The following is a 23,208-nucleotide window of genomic DNA, read 5'->3' on the forward strand; positions in this document are numbered from 1 at the left end:
AATTTTTATATAATATATATTATGTTTTGTTGACAAAAATAATGATCAAAGTTTTACTCAAAGTATGGAGGGGGTATTAGTATGCAAAAAAATCAAAACAAATTATCTAATTAATATTAAATCCTAATATTCTCCAGTACAAATTAACCGACACTGCTTGGAAAACACGGATCTAGACACAAGTTGATTGTGAGAAAATAGAGAGTCAACGCCTAAATTTTTGTCCCTAACCCCACCCCGACCCTCAATCAGTACGGGTTTTTTTTTTTGAAGAAAAGGCAAAAGGTTTGCCTTATTTCATGGGAACCAAGTTTGAGTTTAGTCTTACAGCCACACCGAGGGCCAAAAATTGTACTCTCCCGCAGTGAAAATACCCAAATGTTTAGCACCGGCAAGAACACAAGTCCTAGCTTCCGACTTGATACGATCGAAGATGATGGTTTTCATGGTGTCTACATACTTGAACGTTCTTGTGTTTTGTTCATTCCAAATTTCCCATGAAACCAACATGAAGAGGGTGTCCATAGCTTTCCTTCTACCCCGACGAGAAAGCACAATCGAGGTCCACCAGAGCTTGACATTGTCAAACCCACCCCAGGAAGAGGGGTCGAAGTCATGTATGTGAAGCCACTCCTTGACCATCTTCCAAAGCCGGATAGAGAAGCGACACTTGAAGAGTAGGTGGGAGGTTGTCTCGTCGTGGCATCGACAAAGTGGGAACACTCTCCCATTGGGCTAGCCCCGCTTCGCAAGGAGGTCAGATGTCCAGACACGGTTTTGGATGATAAGCCAAGAGAAGAGCTTGCATTTATGGGGAGCCCAAGACTTCCAAACAATGGAGTCCATGCTTGAGTGAATAGTCAGGCGAACTAAGCCTTGTCACCAGTTGATTTCCTAACATTCTAGATCTTTCTCTTGGGTAGGGCAAAGATGGTGGGGAAATGCACTTGGGGATGAGGCCATCCACCCAAGGGTCATGCCAAAAACTCGCTCTATTACCATCCCCAATGGCGACCTTGGTCAGCGCGTGGAAGAGCACATATCATCATCATTGCAATGGTTTTCCATCCCAACCCAAGGCTTCTCCAGTGACGTCCAAGCTTGCCAAGGCCACCGGAGGCGTAAGGCCCTCCCAAATTTCTCCATGTTGAGGATGCCAAGGCCACCAATGGAGGTGGGGTGGCAAACCGCAGTCAAGTTGACCTTGCACTTCCCGTCGGTCGCATTATCGAAACCCGCCCATAAGAAACTCTGAATGATCTTGGTGATAGCTTGGAGCGGCTCCACTAGGACATGAAGGGCCGTGAGAGGGTAGATCACTTGCGAGGTGAGAACCGACTTGACCAGAGCCTTTCGATCGGTGATGCTGAAATATCTCCCATGCAAGGGAGCAAGACAGGCCACCACCTTAGCCTCGGTGTACTGAAATACATCAGGGGAGTCAGACAGCTGCACCATATCCACTCTAGCCCAAAGTTATAGGAATTGATAATTCCTCCTCATTTGAGATCCTAGCAATACTTCGGAACCATCTTCCATTGCACAAAGCTTCAACGATTGTTATATTGTTTCTCTTTATCAAATTGAATATGAAGGATGTGGAGCGGGCATTTGGTGTGATGCAATCTCGCTGGGCTATAGTTCGGCACCCTGCTAGGACATGGAGCAATTGCACAATGTGAAAGGTCATGAGTGCTTGTGTGATCATGCACAACAAAATCATTGAGGAGGAGCGTGATGAGAGCATGTTTGACCAAGGCTGTGAATACCAGGGTGAGAATGTTGCGACCGAGCCCGAACCACCGACAGACTTAGTAGATTTCAGTTGTGCAGAATGAAATGTGTGACAGAGCAACTCACCTCCGAGTGAACATGTGGACTCACTTGAAAACAACTAGTCGACTAGTATTTATTTGATTTTCATTCCAATGATTATCATTTGTATAATAAACTTTGTCCTGTGACTTTATATTTGTTTTATGAACTTGTTGCTACCATTGCGTAGAATCGTCTCGAAATCAACATATGACTCGGACTCGGACTCGGAGAGGTCTCGGCGTTCCCCAACCGCGTACAGCGTACTTGTTGTATTCCAAATCCGATCCGTCGATCAACAGCTCTATTCTCGAGTGTCAAGAAAGAAAAAAGGAATTGCCTAGGTATCAGGTGACTGAGAAAATGCTACGTCTCAGTCGACGTTCCAACTCCCAAGCTAGCAAGAACACAATTGCCTCCTTTGTTTTAGCGTACGCACCGGTACGTACACCACCCCACTTGTTTTCTTTCTTGTTTCTTCAGCCAGCTACATCTTCTCCACGTTAGATTGCTTTGTGGAACACATTGTCAGCCAGCAGGCTTTGACCGGTGTGGCCTGTGTAGCGTCTGTTACGTACGAGAGTTATGCCAGAAAAAAATGATGGAATGTAAGTTGCTAGTTGCACTTTTTTAGAATAATACGAAAATTTGTTGGAGTTGCATATTTTCCGCGAAAAGTGCAACTTATATGAAAAATTGGAGACTAATTGCACCTTTCTAGAGGAAAAGTGCAACTAGTATTAAAAACCGGTCGGAGTTGCATATTTTTAGTGAAAAGTGCAGCTCATATCAAACACCGATTAATAGTTGCACATTTCATGAGAAAAATGCAACTTATATCGACCACAGGTTGCTTGTTGCATATTTTTGAAGAAAAGTGCAACTCATACTAAAATCAGTGGGAGTTGCACATTTTTTGAAGAAAGCGCAACTCATGTCGGACATCGGTTGCTACTTGCACATTTCATATTAAAAGTGCAACTTGTATCGAAAATCAATTGCTAGTTGCACATTTCTTAAGAAAAAGCGCAATTCATGTTAAAAACCGAACGAGTTGCATATTTCTTGAGAAAAAGTGCAACTCGTGTTAAAGTTCAAACGGAATTGCACATTTCTGGAGAAAAGTGCAACTCGTGTTAAAGCTCAGACGGAATTACACACTTCTGGAGAAAAGTGCAACTCGTGGTAAAGCTCAAATGGAATTGCACATTTCTGGAGAAAAGTGCAATATGTGTTAAAAATCGGACGGAGTTGCATATTTCTTGAGGAAAAAATGCATCTCATATTAAATCTCAAACGGAGTTGCCCATTTTCTAGAGAAAAGTGAAACTCGTGTCGAAACTTTGCTGCTAGTTGCACATAATCTAGTCGCTCATGTCAAAATGATTGTAGTTGCAAATATGTTAGGGAAAGTCAAGTTGTTTTAAAAACCAGTAATTACACATCTCACGAGAATATTGCAACCATACAAAAAAATATACAGGAAAATAAATAAATAAAAGATGGCAGAATGGGGAAAAACATAAAATCGATGTTTTAAAAAACAAAGAAAATAAACAAAGTTTCTGTTCTAATTATTTATATGCACTGTATTGGCTAGTGGCATATTGAGTCTTCTGTCCCACTGGTCTTGAACTGTTGGAAGGGTCTGCGCTAACCACCGTCGTCTCTGGTTTAAATCCCAACGGCAGCACACTTTTTCTTTTCTTTTCTCCTGCCCAGCACCACGAATCTCCACGAAAATCTGACGGCCCTTAGGTCGACTGAGACTTGAGAAGTTCTCAGTCGCCTGATGACTAGCAAATCCGAAGAAAAAAGGCTCTGCTCCCGCGTCCGGATCGAATTCCATTTGACGAACATCAAACAAATGCCGCTAAATTTCCGATCCGCCTATTTAGTCACAGAGTAGCCCGCCGCCCCCACGCTAAAACAGCAATCTAAACTTCTTCGAGGAATGGCTCGGAAGGATCTGCCCCCTCGCCGGCGGCAGCGCGATGAGGAGGACCGCCTTACTGCCCTCCCCGACGATATGCTCCTCCACATCCTGGGCCGTCTCGACACCCGCTGCGCGCTTGGGGCGGGGACGCTCTCCAGGCGCTGCGCCCACGTCCTCCGGGAGCTCCCCGTCCTGGATCTCAAGGTCACCGATGCGCTGCCACCGCGCTACCGTGGGATCCTCGCCCTTCGCCGAGAAGCAAGTGGGCCGTTCTTCCTGCCCGAGTCTCGCCGGAGGCTGATCGCCATCGCGGCACGGTACGAGCGCCGCGCCATGCGCGCCATGGCCGCCTCTGTCAAGGGCCTCCTCCTGACTCACCGGCGGCGGCGCGTGCAGAGGCTGTCGCTGCAGGTTTTCGCCTACAGCAGCAGCGCGGCCTGCATCAACCGCTAGATCGTGGACGCGGTCGATTCCTGGGGCGTCCGGGACCTCGAGCTTGTCGCCACGCCGCCTACGAGTCCTATCGGCCGCCCGCCGCCGGTGTACAGACTCCCCCGTGGACGCATCAGCAGAAAGCCGGGCGCATCTCGGCTGCAAAGCCTCAAGCTTGCCAACTGCTTGCCCCCGCCGCTTCAGGGGTTCGCCGCGCTCGCCAGGCTCGTCCTGCAGGACCTGCCGGACACCACGCCCGCGGCCGTCTACGAGGGCGTGGTCACCGCCTGCCCGCAGCTGCAAGTTCTGCACCTCTTGTCCTGCTCTTTGGAAAGAGGAACCAGTATGGCGGTATTCGACGCCCCCATGTCAGAAATTAGGGAGCTCGTCATCGACGGCCACATCATGGCCGTCGAGCTCCGCTCTCTCCCCAAGCTTGAGAGCCTGGCCACCTTGCGCGCGTCTGTGTTCTTGCGCTCCGCCACCGCCGCCCCGCGCCTTGCCAATGTGAGCTTCGTCTTCTCTGTTGGCCGACTGGAAGGGCACCAATTAGCTGGTCTATGTTGCATGAAGCGGAACCACATTGTCAACATGCTCACCGGATTCTTCAAACATGCCGTCAGCATGACGGATCTTGTCCTGCGGTTCACAGGGCCAGACATGTGGATTGCGCCTTCCAAGAATCCTTTTTCCCTCATGTCCAATTTGAGGAGGCTACTGGTTGCAGATGTGCCTTCCTCCTGGGATGTCTCGTGGCCCCGCCTCCTCATCGAGGCAGCGCCATTGCTTGAGAGCCTGTATGTACATGTCCCCAGATGCGAGGAGGACGACGAGCACACATGTCAGGAGATAGTGCCCTCTACGTCCTCTACACGGTGGCGCCACCGCCATTTGAAGGAGCTGGTGGTCATTGGCTTTCACACAACAGACAGACACCTTCTTCGCCTTGTCAGTTTCACCGTACAAGTATCCATGGTGCTGCGCCGTGTCGCTCTGTACAAGCATGGACATGTGGAGGAGAAGGGGCGCTGTAACTGGGAGGTGGTGAGCCATCATTGCACCTGGACCAACCAAGAGAAACTTACGCTTCTGGACGGAATTTGCTCTTCAACAGCCTCACTTGAAGTGGAGTTTGATTGAATTCAGTTTCTGTATTGTAGTATGTAATGTATCTTCAGTTATGATGCCTCTGGGCGTGAATCATACTCTTTGAGATCCAATGATCATATATTGATGATGTGATCCGACCTATGGCCAAAAAAAGGCTCCCCATAGTCAGTTTGTATGTAAGCACAGAAACAATTTATTTTTTGTTTGTGAATGCACAACCAATTCTTATACGGCTCTATTTGGATGTTTGTATTGGTAGGCTTGGCATTGCATTCGTTGTAATATCAACATCCCAGGATATTGGCATTGAGATCAATACCAATATTTCTTTTGTTTGGATGTTTAGATATTTGGTACCTAGAATTGGTACCTAGTTGAATGCCAAATCCTGTTTGGATGGTCAGAATGATGTATTGCATTTGTATGGGAGAATGATCATGATACATGTTTGCAAACGATTTCTTGTGTAAGTTTTGAATATATTTAATTATATGACATAATTATTAATAAAAAGGAAATAAAATATTATATAAAATTGTCACGCCATCTTATAACTTGAAACAAACATGGAAAATGCAGTGAATGTAAGTTAATAGGGGCAGCCGAATTCTTCAAAATATGATAGCAATAACATAATAACAAGTGCCCTGCATAATCCATCAAGTCTCATCCAAAAGGTTCACCACAGATTAGTCTCATAGGCAATATTACAACTTAGAAGTTCTTAGGATAGCTAGCACAAATAGAAGGTTCTGGAATCACGCGCATAGATGGGGGCAGGGGATACGGAGGGCAGTCTCCGGTGGTCCATGGCAGCAGGAGGGGCGGGAAGGTGCACGCTCAGCTGCGCTCAACACTAGGGGGCGCATCAGGGTGGGACTGGAGCTCGCCGCCATCCTGCTCGGAGAAGGAGCTCTACCGATCTGCAGCGGCAAATACGTGAGATGCAGCAGCGGGAATGGGTTGGGGAAGGGAGGACGAGGTGGAGGGAAGGGCGCCGGTGGACGGCGGAGGAGAAAGAGAGGAGGCGGAGGGATTCGGACTTGCGCCGCCGCTCGATTTGGCTGGTGCGGCCTCGACGCTAGGGTCTGGGCTCGGGTCGGGGTAGAAAATAGCTTCGCTCGCTCGAATACATGGAGATGTCGAGGCTAGAGGCTGGTCATTCGGGAGGAGTCTAGCGAAGCGTTAATCGGGCCAGGCAATATTGAGCCCAAATGCCAAGCCCGAATGCCAAGGACAGCCAAAGGCCTCAAATTGAGGTATTCGGGCTTCCAATACCCCAATATCCAATACCTAGCCTCAATACAAACATCCAAACGGTGCCTACTAGAAATTCATATTACTTGAGAATAAGATCCATTTATTTTTTGTTTTTCAGAAAACCTGCAGTGTGCTTGGCTGGAGGGGAAAAGAATCATTTGACTAGCATGTTAACAGCTTTCTCGCTAGCTAAATGATGTCCATGCTCAAAAAGATTGTTTCTTGAATTTTTGCATATACATGGTCTTTTAAATTTGAAACAAAGCCACACTAATTTTGTTGAAAAATCACACGCGAGATGTTACAAGGTTTTCTTGGTGTTTGCTATGAATTTTTCTTTCTCTTGGATTTATCGATATTGCATATGTGTTTCCAAATTGCAATAAACTCATAAGAATTTTGTTGTAAAAACGCACAGCAAATGTTGTAAGATTTTCTAAGTGATCTATTACAAACATGTATGTTTCTTAATATGTTGTAAACACATGATGTTTTTGTTGTAATAGATTAAGATTTTTATTGAAATAGATGGTGTTTTTTGTTGTAAATTAATTTGTTTGTATCAAATTAATTATTGATTAACAAAATTTTCAGTACTGCAAACAGATGGGGTTTTGTTGTAATACTTTGCGGTTTTTGTTAAAATTGTTAGCAATTTTGGTTGCAAAATTGTTTTTGTTTATCCTTTTTATAACATTAATTTTTTGAAATTTGTTGTGAAGATTTTGTTGTAATATTCTTTTTTGTAAGAGAAGCGTGGGATTTTGTTGCAATAGTCGGTGTGACTCAAATCTCTCATACAATGATATTTTTGCTGTAAATGTTGGGAAGGTCGGGCCAAAAGGGATATACCTATACCCCTTCTGTTTGCTAGGGAAGGCTATGACTACAGTTTGAGTTTATGAAAACCAAGGGAGCTGAATGCAATCAATCCATTGCAGTTGAGTTTGGACATCTGATCGCGATCGGATGGCGCGGAGGATGCCGATTTTTTTGCCTCGCCGTCGAGTGACTGATGACCAACGTTCTCCATACACGAAGCTACCTGAAAGAATGCTGATCAGAAAAGTCAAAAGCTCAAGCCACTCGAAGGTACCAATCTACTTGTGCCAGCATATTTAAGTTTCCATTGTTAACGTGCCATTGTTTTAACATACTTAACTTACCATTGTTATCATTTAACTGCTTATTTTCGGTTAATTCCGTCTTGTCTGATCCTTCTTGCCCTTGCACGATGGGCCCAATGTCTAGTCTTCCGGCAAACCTAGCAAGGTTCCTTCTTCTACTTGTGCTCCTTCTTCTTAAAGTTGGTAGTTTGAGAGATAATTGTTCTTTTCTTTGAACTTGTGGGTGTTTTTTGCACAAGTTGGCAGCATAATGTCCCTCGATTCCCTTCTCTTTAACATCCAGAGAGCCAATGATATATTCTCAACAGAGAACTTATAACTCTAATGTTTTAGAGAAGTGGAAAAATTCCATCATGAAAAAGGAAGCTTAGCGACAATGCATCTCGCGATAAACTTGTCCACTAGCGCACATTTGAGGAGCTCGAGTTTTCCTTTACCATGATATGTATCTCATGAGCTTGTTTAACTCCAGATCGGTTCAACCTAATTGCTGAACAATTCCATAGCATATACTTCACCTCCGGTATCAGCAACACCGTACTTAGCATCCAACGTGCCGATAAGCATCAACCAATTTGTCTCTAATCACACAAAGAGTATGGTGGCTTTCTTGAACGCTTTAGGGCATGGCCAATTCATAGCTCCAGGGGTGTTGCCTCGCAGCTTTATCTTGGTTCGGGTGGTCCAAATTAGGTTCGGATAAGGAGGCAGCCTCTTCATCAGGAAGCAGGCTCTTCAGCCATAAAGTGAAAACTGAATGGAAATGTGAGAGAGAAAGAGAAAAACCAAATCAACTTTTGAGAAAAAGACATATTAATGGAACCATAACATGGCATGCATATGTCAAAAATTTTATCTAAACCTAGTTGGACAGCTGCCTCCATTGCTCATGCCCTTATCCTCATCAAGAGAACTACTCCGTATACGTGGGTGCCGTCATACTCTGGCGCCAAAGCTGAACCGGCTTGGCTTTGCAGGACAGACTTCACACCAGCCATGGTAGTATTTCAGAGACGGAACTGAAGCAGTTCAGGGAGCAATATCTAATAAACTTGGTGGACATTCATGGTTGCATTTCCAGGAACTCTGTACATGACCAAATTGCTCAAATTCTCACTTCAGAATTAAGAACTGGCTACAGAGTACGATGTTCAATAACATCGCGCTACCAACATCTGGAACATTTACATGCAGTCTCGACAAGCTACAGTTCAACCAAACATTACACTAGTTGATCAACCAGATCCAAGAATATCTATGGAGGGCAGAAGCCAGAGTACACCATGCAGCTCCTGAATTTCAGCCTAGTTCGTTGAGATCTCTTGAAACACTGCAATTCAGACCATGGATAGATTAGCGCACCAGCTTTGATGCTACCGATAGCATAACATACGTCGGTTATAAACTTATGTATCTAGGCAATAGAAACTATGCAGGGAATCCCTCAGACTATTAAAATCTAGATCTAAAATGCATATGAAGCACATGTGATACCGAAGAGTGACCACTCTTATCGACAAGCATCATATAACATATGTTTCTGTATCTAGGCAATAAGATGGCATGCACAGAATTTATCTTGGACTATTAAAATCCAGGTATAAATCGCATATGAAACATGTGATGTCGAAGAATAAACACTCTTTGTCGACAAGCACACAATATACTCTGACAACATTTTTTGGTGTATGCTGCACTAACGTATCATGTCAGCTTGTACTTAAACTAGCAACATTCTTACCTTGTAGATCATACGCGATTATATATTCTCCAAGCCAAAATCCCGCCAGACATCCCCTTGTGGTGGCTGGCTTTCCTGATCTGTTAGAAATAAAAACAATTCCCCTTAGAAGAGTTACAATACTATACCACAGTCCAGACAGTGACCATATTGATAGCGAATATTTCACATTCAAATTTCTAAATAATGCCCTAAGATTGTAAAGCATTCACGTTCAAGCATTCGTAAAGCTCAGAAATGTACTATAGTTACTACTTATGCATAGCAACCAAGCAGACTTTCAAACTGAGTTCAGGGTGTTTTTGCGGTCCAAGTTTCTTCAAAGATCAAAGATGCAAACATGCAGCGTATGAAACCTGTTTCAATACTATTTTCTGGACCAGGAAACCTGTTTCAATACTATTTTCTGGACCAGGAAAGAATACCATTAGATCAATGAAACAAGTTGTATGAACAAAATTGCTAACCGAAAGCATGAACTACAGTAAAATTTGGCCAAGCATCCGATTGTGGTTAATAGATAAAAAAAAATTGACATCCACATTATATGCCATCCAGCACAACAAGACAGCCGACAAAATCCTAGTATGAGAGAAGATGTTTACAGGTGGTCAATAATTCAGTCCTAGTTTGTTCAATATGCATGCTCTGAAATAACAGAATTTTAATGCAGCACAACAGCATCTCTAGTGCAAATAAGGCAGTTCCCTTTTGTTCTGTAGCGAGATCCAGTGCCTTGCTGAAGGCGAGGCATAGCGTGCCTTGACCCCCTCGATCCACCGTCCAATTGCAGCCGACGAACAGTACCGATACAGGACCAAAACGACTTGACTCAGGCACGCTCAGAAGTCGAGCGCGAGCAAGGATATCGACAGGATCCTCCGCCCAGCCACTCCGACAGGCTCCTCCGAGGTCCTCCACGCAGCCACTCCGATGGGCTCCTCCGGGCAGCGGCCGAGAAAAAAAATCCGGCAAACTCAGCCGCCAATCCGATAGCCTCCTCGGCGCGGCCACGATGGCGTCAGGCGCTCCGCTCCGGCAGCTCCAACAGCCCACTCCGAAGCCCTCCTCAGTCTCCTCTGACGGCCCCGGCCCCCTTCGATGACCTCCTCAGTTAACGAGGCAGAAGCCTCCTCTGTTTCTTCAGTTCAGAAGGACAACAGGCGGCCAATTCAGTTATAGATGTTCAGTTTGTGTTGATTCTTCAGTTCCACTGCTGCGGTCATCTTCCCTTCCTGCACCGGCGGTTCTGCCCTGCCGGCCAGCACAGCTGGCTTCCCTATCCGCTGCAGCGGTGCTGGTCGACTTACTCCCTTCGCAGCGGGCGTTTCCTTTCCCCCACGACAGCGGACTCCCCTTCCTCTCCTCCGAGGTGTCCCCTTCCTATGCGGCAGCACTGTCGGGAGCGACGACGAACTCCCGCGTATTTCTTCCCCTGCCCACGATGTGCCCATGCCCTCCCTTCTGAACCTGCCTGAGTCAAGTTGTTTTGGTCCATCCGATGCAATTGTAGGGTGGGTCGAGGAGGTCAAGGCACCATGTGCCTCGCCCTTCATCAAGGCACTGGATCTTGGTCCGAACTATCATGCTATTGGGCGCACACCAGCACCAGCAAGAACAGAACAGTAGCCTGTAGCCCGTGTTCTCCAGAACATACACATTTCTCTAACTAGCAGCCGCCGCGAGCTCTGACCTAATTTTTTTTTCTGGGATGCTTTGCTATGGGCCTGATGTGGCAGTTCTACAAATTAACCTCGCATCGTAATCTGGACGCTACGCGGCTGTGCCTATTGCCTAACTCTGACACCATTAATCGAAACCGGGGCTGGCCTCGTGGCCACGGCCAGATGCAGATCGAAATCGATCTCATCTCAAACTAATCACGAGATGTCATGGACTGGGCAGGAGGAAGCGGTGAAAAGGAAGGGGGCGAGATCGTACTTGCGGGCGCTGGTTCCTCGGCGTCCTCGGTCTTCACTGCCATGGCCGGCGGCACGGGGATATCTGCAACACCATTGCGTGAGCGGATCGATTCGGGCTCGTCGGACGCGGAAGAGGGGGAGAGGGCGCGTACCGTCGGCGGGGAGGGTGTCGCGCATCCACTGCTCGTCGACGATGTCGATGAGGATGCCCAGGCTCAGGTCCTGCTCTAGCCCGCCCATCTTCTCCTTGTCTGCGTCGTCTGCTCTACTCTCCCGTCGGGCGCCGCCGCCGCCCCGCGCCTTGGCTACCGGAGTCGTGTCCTTGGGATAGGTGAATTGGATTCCTGCGGTTTCCACTGGGAGGAAACGAAGTGGCTGTATTTACACGGCCTGTGTGCTGTTTTGGGCCGGCATTCAGCTCAGAATGGGAACGGGCCGAATCGGCATGGACCCTCGGAAAAAGATCCCCTTGAGAAAGAAAAAAAACTCTAATAAGGCCTCGTTCGGTTACTGCGGGATCAATCCGCGCAGGGAAGTAAGCGCATCTTCAACCGCACGATCCAAACGGACGCGCTGGCCGTCCGTTTTGGGCCGTTTGGGTCGCCCCCCGGACATGCGGACAGCGCTCCGCGTCCGCGTGTCCGTTTGGGTCGCGCGCTGCGCCCAACGCGCGGACGCATCGCATAACTGGAGAACCACGAAAACAAAAACAAAATGCGAATTTAAACGAAATTTTATTGAACATATGCCCTATTTTGGCAAATTTGTACATAGCCCTATTTTGGGCAAATAAAACTAACAAAAGAAGCCCCTATATGGGCTTTTAAATTTAAACTAATATAAAAAACCGTCTATTAGGGTTTGGTCGGCGGCGCGGTGGCCGCCGGTGCGCCGCCTAGCCCCTGTGGGCGTCGTCGTGGACGACGTCCCCGGGCGGCGAGGCGCTGTTGTGGCTCGACCGCGCCGGGGACTCCGGCCACGGAGACCACAGGGCCTCCTCCCACGGCGAGTGGGGGTCCAGAGCCACCCGAGGCTGCGGCGGCGCACGGAGCGGCGCCTCCTCCCCGAGGCGGCTCGCGCCTCTCTGCCCGGGCGCGGCGCCTGGCCTCCTGGCGCCGCCGTGCAGCCTCCTGCCGCCGCTGCTCCTCGAGGCGCTCCTCGGCGGCGCGGCGCCTGGCCTCCTCCCGTCGCGCCTGGCGGGCCTGGGCGTAGAGCTCTGATACGTCTCCGACGTATCGATAATTTCTTATGGTCCATGCCATATTATTGATGACTAGGACAAATGCCCGTGCGTTGCACCGGGAGGAGGAAAAGAAATGCAGCACAAAAAATACTTTTATTCAATATTTTTTAGACCCACGAAAATAATAAATTTTTACTAATGGGACCAATCAAATTTCTCATCTAAATTCACCTAGAATTTCTTGAAAACAAAAAAAAAATACATTGGTGGGAAATTCGTCAAGCACCTAAAGATAAAAAAACAAAGTTAACATGGTATTGGACTTCTGCTAGTGCTTGACAGATTTGGGGTTGCGCCAAGTCGCTGTTGTTCTCTATCTGCTCGAAGTGTAGCAAACTTTCGCCAACCGCGGCCTTCGATGGTGTCCAACCAGTACCCTATGAAGAAAAGCCAGATGCTGAAGAGAAATTTTCTGACCTATCTTTACATGTTCATTCAATCAAAATACTGGAGGCAGTAAATGAAGCAATCGGATTCACGTCACGAGATGGAACGATATCCATGTTATGTTGGCCTCACTCAACTTGACACTTTCGCCAAGACATCACATCGATAGAGACCAATCCAAGAAGTCATCCAGGCTTGGCGGCCGAGCTGGAACACATGTACTCAAACTTGGTCATCTGTTTCCTACTTGTCGCCGAAAGACATTTTCTGGCACGTTGTGTACTTTTAGCAGTTCAACCATAGCAGTGATAGTCAATGACTCCACGGTTCTCGATTTTCATGGAGGCCACCACCGCGATGGACCTTGCCGAAGCGTTACCGTGCCTATCAGCTAGCCAGAGCTATACCACGCGGAAAAAAGCACGGAAGTAGTATGACACGTACATGCACTGTTGCCGGGGTATACCCCCATTTCAGAAAAAAAAAAACGTACATGCACTGTTGCCACGGAATAGGTTTTTCAGACGCTTGAATTCTTGCACGGAACATGCGGACGAGCCCACAAGTGGCTCGTTGTTGACGCGTGGGACTGCCTCGCGGATGGCGCCGACCACCAAGAGTTAGCTGGAGGACAGGAGCTGCCGGACGTAAACCATCGAACGCCCAGAACACCGTGATTCCAACGAAATCCATTGACACAGGAGTTTCTTTGCGTGGCCACGATAGTTGAGTAGTTGACAGCAGCCCTGCTTGTCCGGTTTTCATGCAGGCAGCGTAGCCTCCTTTTCTGACTTGACGGCACCGTGGACGCCACCAAGATTTTATGAGAAATTGATGACTTGCCGAGTTTTCGGCGCCTCGGAGGTTGCCAGCACCTGGCGATGAACAGGTTCCAGATCTCGTCGGCGCTCGGGCGGCATGCTGGAAACTCGGAATACATCTAGAAGAAGTCCCGGCTATAACACACGTACTGGCGATGAACAGGTTCTAGTTCTCGTCGGCGCTCGGGCGGCATGTCGGAAACTCAGAATCGACCTAGAAGAAGAAGTCCAGGCCATAACACACGTACGTGGATGTAATGCCCCGTGGAACCGTACTCAGCGTACGCCTAATCGAGTAGGAGACGACGAAATCCTCCAAGTTGCAAGTCGACATAAGGCCATGGCCTTCTTCTGAAGCACTGAGATCAGCATACATGACACCCTGTCACCCTCCATAGTCGTGGCCCTCAACTTCTCGCGTGTGTCCTCGCTGGCAGATCTGATTGCATGGCCCTCAACTTCGACCGTCGAGTGTGGTCTCCGGCCATCATAAACCTCCGTCGTCTATGTTGACTCCTGCGTCACCGTCCCATCCAAGAGTAGGGGAAGGGGTGCACCGAGTAGCAAGGAGACCAGACGGCGCCACAAACTTTTTCTCGCTAGGATCCTTGATCGACGAAGAACCATCAGAAAAGTTGATCGATTCTTCGCCACAATTGATTGATCAATGTATCTCTATCTCTACTACTTAAAAAGACTAAACTGGTTCTTATTCTGCCTAAGGAGCAATACGTTAAACTTTCGTCGTCCTTCGTCGCACGTCGCTACCGCCCAGATGGGCCAGCCAAGCCCAACAAATCCGATTCCCAAGCGACACTACCTCGCCTCCTCTGTTTCCGAGAACCTCGTCCGCCGCCGCTCGCTAGAACCTCACGCGCCGCCGCTCGACCACGTCGATTACCACCTGTCCGCCGTCGCTTGCTAGGACCTCGCCCGCCGCCGCTCGCCAGGATCTCGCCCGCCGCCCCTCTACCTGCCCCGCCTCTGCTCGACCTTGGCCGGGACATGAGATCGCCCCGACCGGCCGCGGTTTGGCGAGGTCGGGCTCGCCCGAGCCTGCCTCCTCTCGCATGGAGAGATGACCACGGAACCACACGCTCAAGGACCCGCATCCCCGCCCTCATCGTCCTCCTTCGTCCCGCCACGCTCCAGGCATCACCTCCTCCGGCTTTGTCGCGGAGGTCGGCGAGGACGGGATCGGCCGATGCGGCATCAAGGCCTTCAGGGCGACAACGACAACGCGCTAGACCTTTGGTCTCTGTACCGATGGGACCAGGTCTCCCTTTCGTCGCCACCGAGTCTCACTGCCTCCGCCGTCCCCGGAGTTCGATCTGGACCTTCTCCTCGACCCAGGTAAACAAACCACATGATTATGAGGATGAGATCTCATAAGAATTGATCGTTGATTGGTGCTTTAGAGGATGAGATCTCATAAGAATTGATCGTTGATTGGCTATCTGATGCATATTGAAGCAACGCATTCAACGTAAGTGTGAGATAGAGAGATGGACACCAGTTGACTTTATTAGATGATTTCCAAATGATGTTGGCCTATTGTGAATTTTGATTTTGTTGTCGCCAAAAGAGCATGGAGCCAAATTTGTGAAGAAAGCCAAATGCTCTCCATAAGAGCTGGTTATATATCAAGTCAAATCATGAGTGCTTTCTTCTCTTCAGTGCCTGATCAAGTTTTTTTCTATGCTAGAGACAATATTCTGAACTTCAGCAGTACAACATGGATTCACATTAAAGGTGGATATTTGGCCTACCAAAAACATTAAAATTAAAGGTTTCAGTTTCAAAGTTGAGGCCTTGTGGTTCATGGTATTCCAGTTAAAGAGTTAAATCTTGCTAAATGAATTTTCATATTTGATAATAAAGTATGTAAATGGGGCATCATGTGATCTGTTCAAGTAGATGTCCAACTATCTCTTGGCCGCATTTTGTCTGCCCAATGCTAATAAAATTCAGTTTACTTGAACTTTAATTTCGCAGTCTTACAAATTCTATATCACTTCATGTCAAATTTTTAACAGAAATTATACATCACTTTGTGTGATTGGTATTTACCTCTTTAGCGAGTGGTGTGCTTTTTTCTAATTTTCAGATGAGATTGTGATTGCCAAATTGAACTTGCCGGGATGATATTTGTTTGCTTCCATAACACTGATTCTAAAGCACTTCTTTTACTTTTATGACACTTATTCTAGAGCACTTCCTGCATTTATACGATGCGCATTCCCTGTTCATGCCTCTCCATAGACATTGTTCTGATGGATGTTATCTCTTTTGGATCAGAGTTGGGCTTTTGGACCAGAATAGAAGGAATGAGCTTGATTTACTCGATTGGTTGAGAGCTGGGTTTGGCTTTTAGGTCTGCTAGCTGCTATCGGCGGCACACCACATGCATCTCCACTTAAGACCTCCCCAACGCCCAAGGTAGCTGGCCTTTACAAATATTTTGTTGCTCATTCTCTATCCTATACTGAAATTGATCTTTCTCATGGCAGCTCAGATGCATTTCTGCTAAAATTATTACATCTTGTGCTAGAGGAGTAATAACTGCCGATTCTTGTGCTGGTTCTCGTTATGAAAGTTGTATCTATTATCCTATCTAGATTAAATCTCATCGCTTCATTTTGCCATTTTGCTCTACAGTTTGTTCACACATACATTACAGTCTTGTGGTATTCAGTATGCAGCACTGCATTTTCTTCTGTGGAGTCAAGTGATAGTGTTAAGGAGTATTAGTATTGGGAAAATCTTGAGCAATTTCGAGTTGGTTTCACATATTTTGATTATCTTTATGGGACTAGCATAAGTAAGTTCCCCCCTTCCAGTACAGAATACTGAATTTTACATGATGTGTTTATCACTTAGTGCCTTTATTATCTTATTCTTGTATTTGTATGATTATTTTCAAACCGAGCCTTTATTTTGTATTTTTGCATCTTCTGGATTTCACATTATAAAATTCATGACTTTCAGGTTCTTAGCTACCGATGAAAGTGCAGTGTGACCTTTTCTCCGGTGTGTACTCCCAGAGCACATCGCCTAGAAGCTGTACTCCCTCTGATCTGTACTCTGCCTTGAAGCTTTCTCCGCTCCGGCGACGACGAGAGTGGTCCGGTGAGCAAGGTGCATCGTCAGCCTTTCTTACTGTGAAGGTGACCTGCCTTATTGTTGGTTTCAGTTTTAAACTTGTATATATTCATGAATGATAGAAGGAAAATTGTATTGGTACCTGATGTTACTATATGATTCAAGTTCTTATGATAAGTACCTGTATACTAATCATACTTGGTGCTAGGAAAGTTGTATTCTCTTTCTCTTGTTATATTGTACCCCTCTTGTTCCCTTGACCATATCCTACAAAAATATTCATGCTATAAAGAATATACAACAGAAAAACAAATGCAACAATGCTATAAAGAAAATGATCATGCCAACAAAAAGAAAACATGAATTTCTGAATTTGTTAAATGATAGTTACAGTATATGAATTTCTGAATTTGCTATCCTAGGATCAAGAAAAGGCATTATAGTAGCAGTCTAATGTTTGCATTTGCTAATTTGTTCGGAAACATGAGTACACGAACTAATGTTTGCATTTGCTTTTCTATTCCAAACAGTAGTACCAATGTCGGCTGGACATAACCTGGAAGCTATCACATCTGGAAATGAAACCATCTCTTGATGTTGATGATGCAGAACATATGCAGTGGATATATTCAGAGGTTTGCTCTATTGTGGTGACAAGTAATTTAGATAGTAGCCTTTCGTGTCTAATTTGCCATTTACACCAATACAGGCTTTAAAGAGAGCAAAACTTTTTGGTATTTCTGGAGTTACATATTCTTCGATTCAGCTATGTTGTCTTCTCCGTTTATTATCTAGCTCTAACATATAATTTTATTCTTCGATTCAGCTATGTTGTCTTCTCCGTTTCTTACTTTGTGGCCTTGCCTGTTGGTAGCTACTGGTGGGATTATTAAAATTTAATGGTTATGTAGTGTCGTTGGTTTGAACTCCTCTTATCTTACTATAAAATAATATAGAGTATATTTGATGTACGCTCGCTTAGTGGACCGCATTAGCAGTTTTTCAGGATTAAAAAATGGTTGCCTGTTTTAGTTTATTTTCATCTGCGTAGCTACAGATGGTAAACTCATAGCATAGAGAAAAACATGTTGCCTTTTGATTTGATGTTCATAACATTTGTTGGAAGTATTTTGTCCAATTCAAATTTTCATTACAGATCCATTAAATCTGTCATACGATGAGTGATCTTTGCAAGATAACTGGTCCAGAAGCTTTGGGATAGCAGTCATTCTGTTTTACTGAAACAACTTCCTGAAGTAGTGTTACATCAGATGGACAGAGGTAATCAGTTTTCAAACCTTTTTAGGTACTTCTATATTGAATATGATGGAGATTGTTTTGTATAGCAGCAACCACCAACATGAATGATGGCAGCGATATTCTCCACTCCGTGACTTCTGCTTTCTCGACTAACAAGCAGGTCAAAACTTGGAATCTGATACCTTTGAATTTTAGTTTGCATTATTATCAGCCAGTTTCACCTCTTAGAAACCGCTAGGTTTATTCCTCGATCGATATTACGTTGTTTGTCATGCTGAAACCTACTTTTACTAGGTGCGCTAAACATAATAGGTATCTGATACTTATCTACAACACTTTCAGTACTGATTTACAAATCACAATGGAACAAGTCAGTTTAAGAAAGCTAGACATCTTACTGATTTACATGTTCAACGTGATTAGCATTTCTATGGCTTGTTGACTATTTCGCTGTGAAACTTCCATATTGCAGGATGCTCAGAAACTTTTAAAGATCCCTAGAAGAATAATGCTTGATGAAATGCTGAAGCAACTTGGATTTCCAGAGGCTCAGTATCAACACATGATTTATGAAGACCACAAAGTCTCTATGACTGTTATTTTCCAAACGTCGAAACTGTCCTGTCAAGGTTCCCTTGTCCCTATGACTATCTGGAGTCAAGTCCATGGATGGCATCTTAGCGGAACACGACGTTGTTGTAGCGGCTATTACTTACATGGACAGTGAAGCTAATACAATGATCAAAGATTTAAACTATGACCGGTTAAAGCAGTTAGAAGAGAACAAATCCCGCAGGATTCAGCTTAGGAAGGCTGACACTAAGGGTAAAAAACTTGCAAGAGGTTGGTTTCTATCTGCGAGGCATAGGTGCTCCTTTTCATCCCAGTCTAATAATTTGACATTTTTCAGCACCGTTCATATATCCAACTGTTGTAAGGTAATACGAGGCCCGTTCACTATTTACCCATATAGTATCTTTTCTGCAGCTGGAGAAAAGGTCGTTGTAATTTATATAGATGTTCTACATCATAGAGCACAAGGTTCTTGTGGAATTTGATTTTTTTTAGTTCAGTTTACTGATCTTTAGCTTGCATTCCTTTCTTTCTGCTGTCATGGTGGCTTTCTGTGCTTCACTTTCCTTTGTTGTTGTTGTGATGCTCGAGTGCATCTTGTTTTGGCTAATCTGGGAAGGGTCAACAGTACATTATAGTTGAGCTGACTGTTGAGAAAGTGTTTATTTGCAGCTGCTCGTATTCCCTAATATTTATGTTTCCCTTTGTTACCATATAGTTTAGCTAGGAAAACTAAAGAAAGTAATACTAAAGAGACTCCCCAAAAATTAGTACTGTAAAGAGAAACTCAATTCAGAATGTAAATTGCTATATCCTTTTCAAGAATTTGATTACGGCACTACTTTTGTTCATGTAAGTTTATCTATTGCACTGTCATTGATTCGCCTATCATAAAGTGATTTATGAATTTCTTTACTTCAAAGCATAGTATCTATTTTTTTCAGTCGATGGTGCAAATGAATACTACTATACAGTGTCACCTCCAAGGTAGTTCACAACACCTTGGACGGATCATCTTCCTGTTTCCATCCCTGGTTCATGTGCAACTTCCTAAAATTTGGGCTTTTGTGAAGTCCTATTTTAAGATTCTATAGAATTTTGTCAAAGTGTTTGTGCCCCTGATGAAGAAAGTGACAGATGTGGTCAGTAATCTGAAAGAAGGAATGCACAATGCCGCTCAATTACAGTTAGTTTACCCAGGCCGAGGATTTATAATCTTAACGCATGATAATTTTTCAGATTGCTGCCCAATCAAAGCTGATTGTTCCGATAATTGTTTCCCATTTGGATTTTGACTAGGTCATGAGTAATGATGTTACCTTTCAATGATGTAGTATATATGTACAAATATTTCCTGAAAGTATTTATCCTAAGGTGTTTATATTATATATGTTTGGTGATGTATTTATGATGAGATTATTTGTTCTCTGCGTGTTCACCTTCTCAGCCCGCTCACTTCTTCTCTACTTCTCAGTGCACCACCGTCAAAGCTGATTGTTCGCCAGATACATCAAGGTATGCTCAAGCTCTCCAAGACTCGCTTGCTCCCTTGTGCTCTATACGAGTAAGTTTTTTTTTAGCGTTTAGTTGGAACATATGTAAACATTAATGCTGGAAAGCTTTAACTGAAGAAATGTCCTAACCAAATATGTAATTTCGGGTTTGAATCCCTAATTTGGTGCAAATAGCTAAAATTAATGGATATTATTTGGTGTGGTGCTCTAGCTGATCAATTTTATTCCACTTAGCAGGGGACGCCAACTGATGTGTATGACTGTGAGTGCTCTTCTTATTTTCAAAGAAAATGCAGAATGCTTGGGACAATTACTGATATTTTTGACTGCCAGTGATCTCCTTATTTTCAGAGAAGAAGCAGAAAGCTTCCATATTTTTCTGTTGAGCAGGTGCTCTCCTTTTTTTTTATAGAACATGCCTTGCATTCCTCCCAGAACCCGAGCTTTCAAATGGATCATGTATCACACGAGTACCAAATTGTGCTAAATATCCATGATCTCTAGCCCTTCCATTTATTGATTCACTACAGAATTTCTTGTGAAGTTTCAGCTTCATTAACTATTGGGTACTTTGATGGATTCTTATGAATGATGCTCAACATAAATGTGCCATCACGTGTTTGATGCATGATCAAAACAAATATGCACTGACATCAAGGTCCTACATTGTTATTCTTGTTGTTCTGGGGTTATACTGCCAACTATTTCTTGTCCGAAAATATTTATCTATGGCTAACCGGGTCCTTTAACTTTTGAAGGGACAGTAATATGTCATAGATCTGCTAGCTTGTAAAATGAATGAGTGAAAGAGACACACTCTGGGTACTTAAGGGGTTGGAAAATCTGTCGTATAGCATTGGATGCCACAATTTATTTTGGTTAACGTAACCGTGTGATACTCTTTTGGAGAGATTTTTGAGCACTCTTTGTTTATTGCGAAGCACAATTTTTTTGGTTAACGTACTTCTGAAATTTAATATACAATTAGTGCCTCTATTTGCAACAAAAATGTTGAAATAGCAGCCCACAAAAAAAAACTGTAGTTCTCGTTCAAAGCTAATAATTTTAATTCTAGATCAGTACTTTCGTCTTTATAAAATGGGTGGTTTCACGTGTATATTTCTAGCCCAGACATTATTGAAGATTTGCTAGCCCTTTTGTATTTTTGGCACAAAAGGCTACGATCCAAGATATTCTCTGAATATTTATGAATATCAAAATATTATTTGGACTAATTAGAAAAGAATTATTCCTTTAGTTGTACTTGTGTTTGTAGCACTCATGTTTTGTGAGACAATAATACATCTAAAAGGATAGATTGTTGGGTTGAAAGTTATGACGGCCCAGAACATAGACGTCGGGTTTACCGCTGAAGAGTAACAAGAAGACCTAGAACTTAAAATCACGCAGATACATAACAATGTTGACATGTTGTCTTGTTATTGCGTTATGTATTGTAATGTTGTAGTCCATTATGATATCCTTGATTTATTTTGATATTTTATAGTGAGTTTCGAATTATATATGTGCATTGAGAAATGAAATTCGAGAACCCGTAGCAACGCACGGGCATTTATACTAGTATGTATATATATGGGCGTCCACATAGGGTGACATGGACTCTTATTCCAATTGAGGCCGGAGACTGCACCTGATACGTACGCTCGTATATATGGTAGGTTATACGTACGGGACAAACAACAGAGGAACCAAACTGGATGGACGAAAAAGGAACGAGACCAACCAATGTGATTGTATCGTAGCAGGTTTATTTGGGCCTTGGCCCATGGACTTGACGGGACTCATGGAAAGAACGAGATGACGGACTGGAACGAACAGGAACACAGCGAATCGTTTTTTAACTTCGGGGTGGCAGTTCGTGTAATTTCAACAGAAAACAGGGGCAACAAAAAACGGACCAACAAGAAGCCTTATTTTCTTTATTATTAGGTATAGATATCTACATGTTTTATACACATTATATGTCGTATTTATGCATTTTCCGGCACTAACCTATTAACGAGATGCCGAAGAGCCGATTCGTTGTTTTTCGCTGTTTTGGTTTCGGAAATCCTACAAAGGAAATATTCTCGGAATTGGACGAAATCAACGCCCGGGGGCCTATTTTGCCACGAAGCTTCCGGAAGACCGAAGAGAAGACGAAGTGGGGCCACGGGGCGCCGCCACACTAGGGCGGCGCGGCCCGGGAGGGGCCCGCGCGGCCCTGCTGTGTGAGGCCCCCGTGACCCCTCCGACTCCGCCCTTCCGCCTACTTAAGGTCTTCGTTGCGAAACCCCGATGCACGAGAGCCACGATACGGAAAACCTTCTTGTGACGCCGCCGCCGCCAATCCCATCTCGGGGATTACGGAGATCACCTCCGGCACCTGTCGGAGAGGGGATTCATCTCCCGAAGGACTCTTCACCGCCATGGTCGCCTCGGGAGTGATGAGTGAGTAGTTCACCCACGGACTATGGGTCCATAGCGATAGCTACATGGTTGTCTTCTCCTCATGTGCTTCATTGTCGGATCTTGTGAGCTGCCTAACATGATCAAGATCATCTATCCGTAATTCTATATGTTGTGTTTGTCGGGATCCGATGGATAGAGAATACTATGTTATGTTGATTATCAATCTATTACCTATGTGTTGTTTATGATCTTGCATGCTCTCCGTTATTAGTAGAGGCTGCGGCCAAGTTTTTCTCTTAACTCCAAGAGGGAGTATTTATGCTCGATAGTGGGTTCATGTCTCCGTGAATGCGGGGAGTGACAGAAACCTCTAAGGTTATGGATGTCTTGTTGCCACTAGGGATAAAACATTGATGCTATGTCCGAGGATGTAGTTATTGATTACATTACGCACCATACTTAATGCAATTGTGCAGTTGTTTTGCAACTTAATATCGGAAGGGGTTCGGATGATAACTCTGAAGGTGGACTTTTTAGGCATAGATGCATGCTG

At 44.9% G+C, this 23,208-nt stretch overlaps 1 protein-coding gene and 1 pseudogene across 1 annotated transcript; one reads left to right on the top strand and one right to left on the bottom strand.

Moving 5' to 3' along the window:
- Positions 1–3,769: 3,769 nt before the first annotated feature.
- Positions 3,770–5,323, top strand: LOC124673547 (annotated as a pseudogene).
- Positions 5,324–8,775: 3,452 nt separating this feature from the next.
- On the bottom strand, positions 8,776–11,679 carry LOC124679026 (anaphase-promoting complex subunit 13-like). Its single transcript, XM_047214858.1, has 4 exons — positions 11,496–11,679; positions 11,363–11,425; positions 9,422–9,501; positions 8,776–9,010 (listed from the first exon to the last, which is right to left on the bottom strand). The coding sequence occupies exons 1-3, from the start codon at positions 11,581–11,583 to the stop codon at positions 9,440–9,442; spliced, it is 213 nt and encodes a 70-aa protein (XP_047070814.1). The 5' UTR covers positions 11,584–11,679; the 3' UTR covers positions 8,776–9,010; positions 9,422–9,439.
- Between the last annotated feature and the right edge of the window lie 11,529 nt (positions 11,680–23,208).

This window comes from Lolium rigidum, chromosome 7 (assembly GCF_022539505.1).
Source record: "Lolium rigidum isolate FL_2022 chromosome 7, APGP_CSIRO_Lrig_0.1, whole genome shotgun sequence".
NCBI lineage: Eukaryota > Viridiplantae > Streptophyta > Magnoliopsida > Poales > Poaceae > Lolium > Lolium rigidum.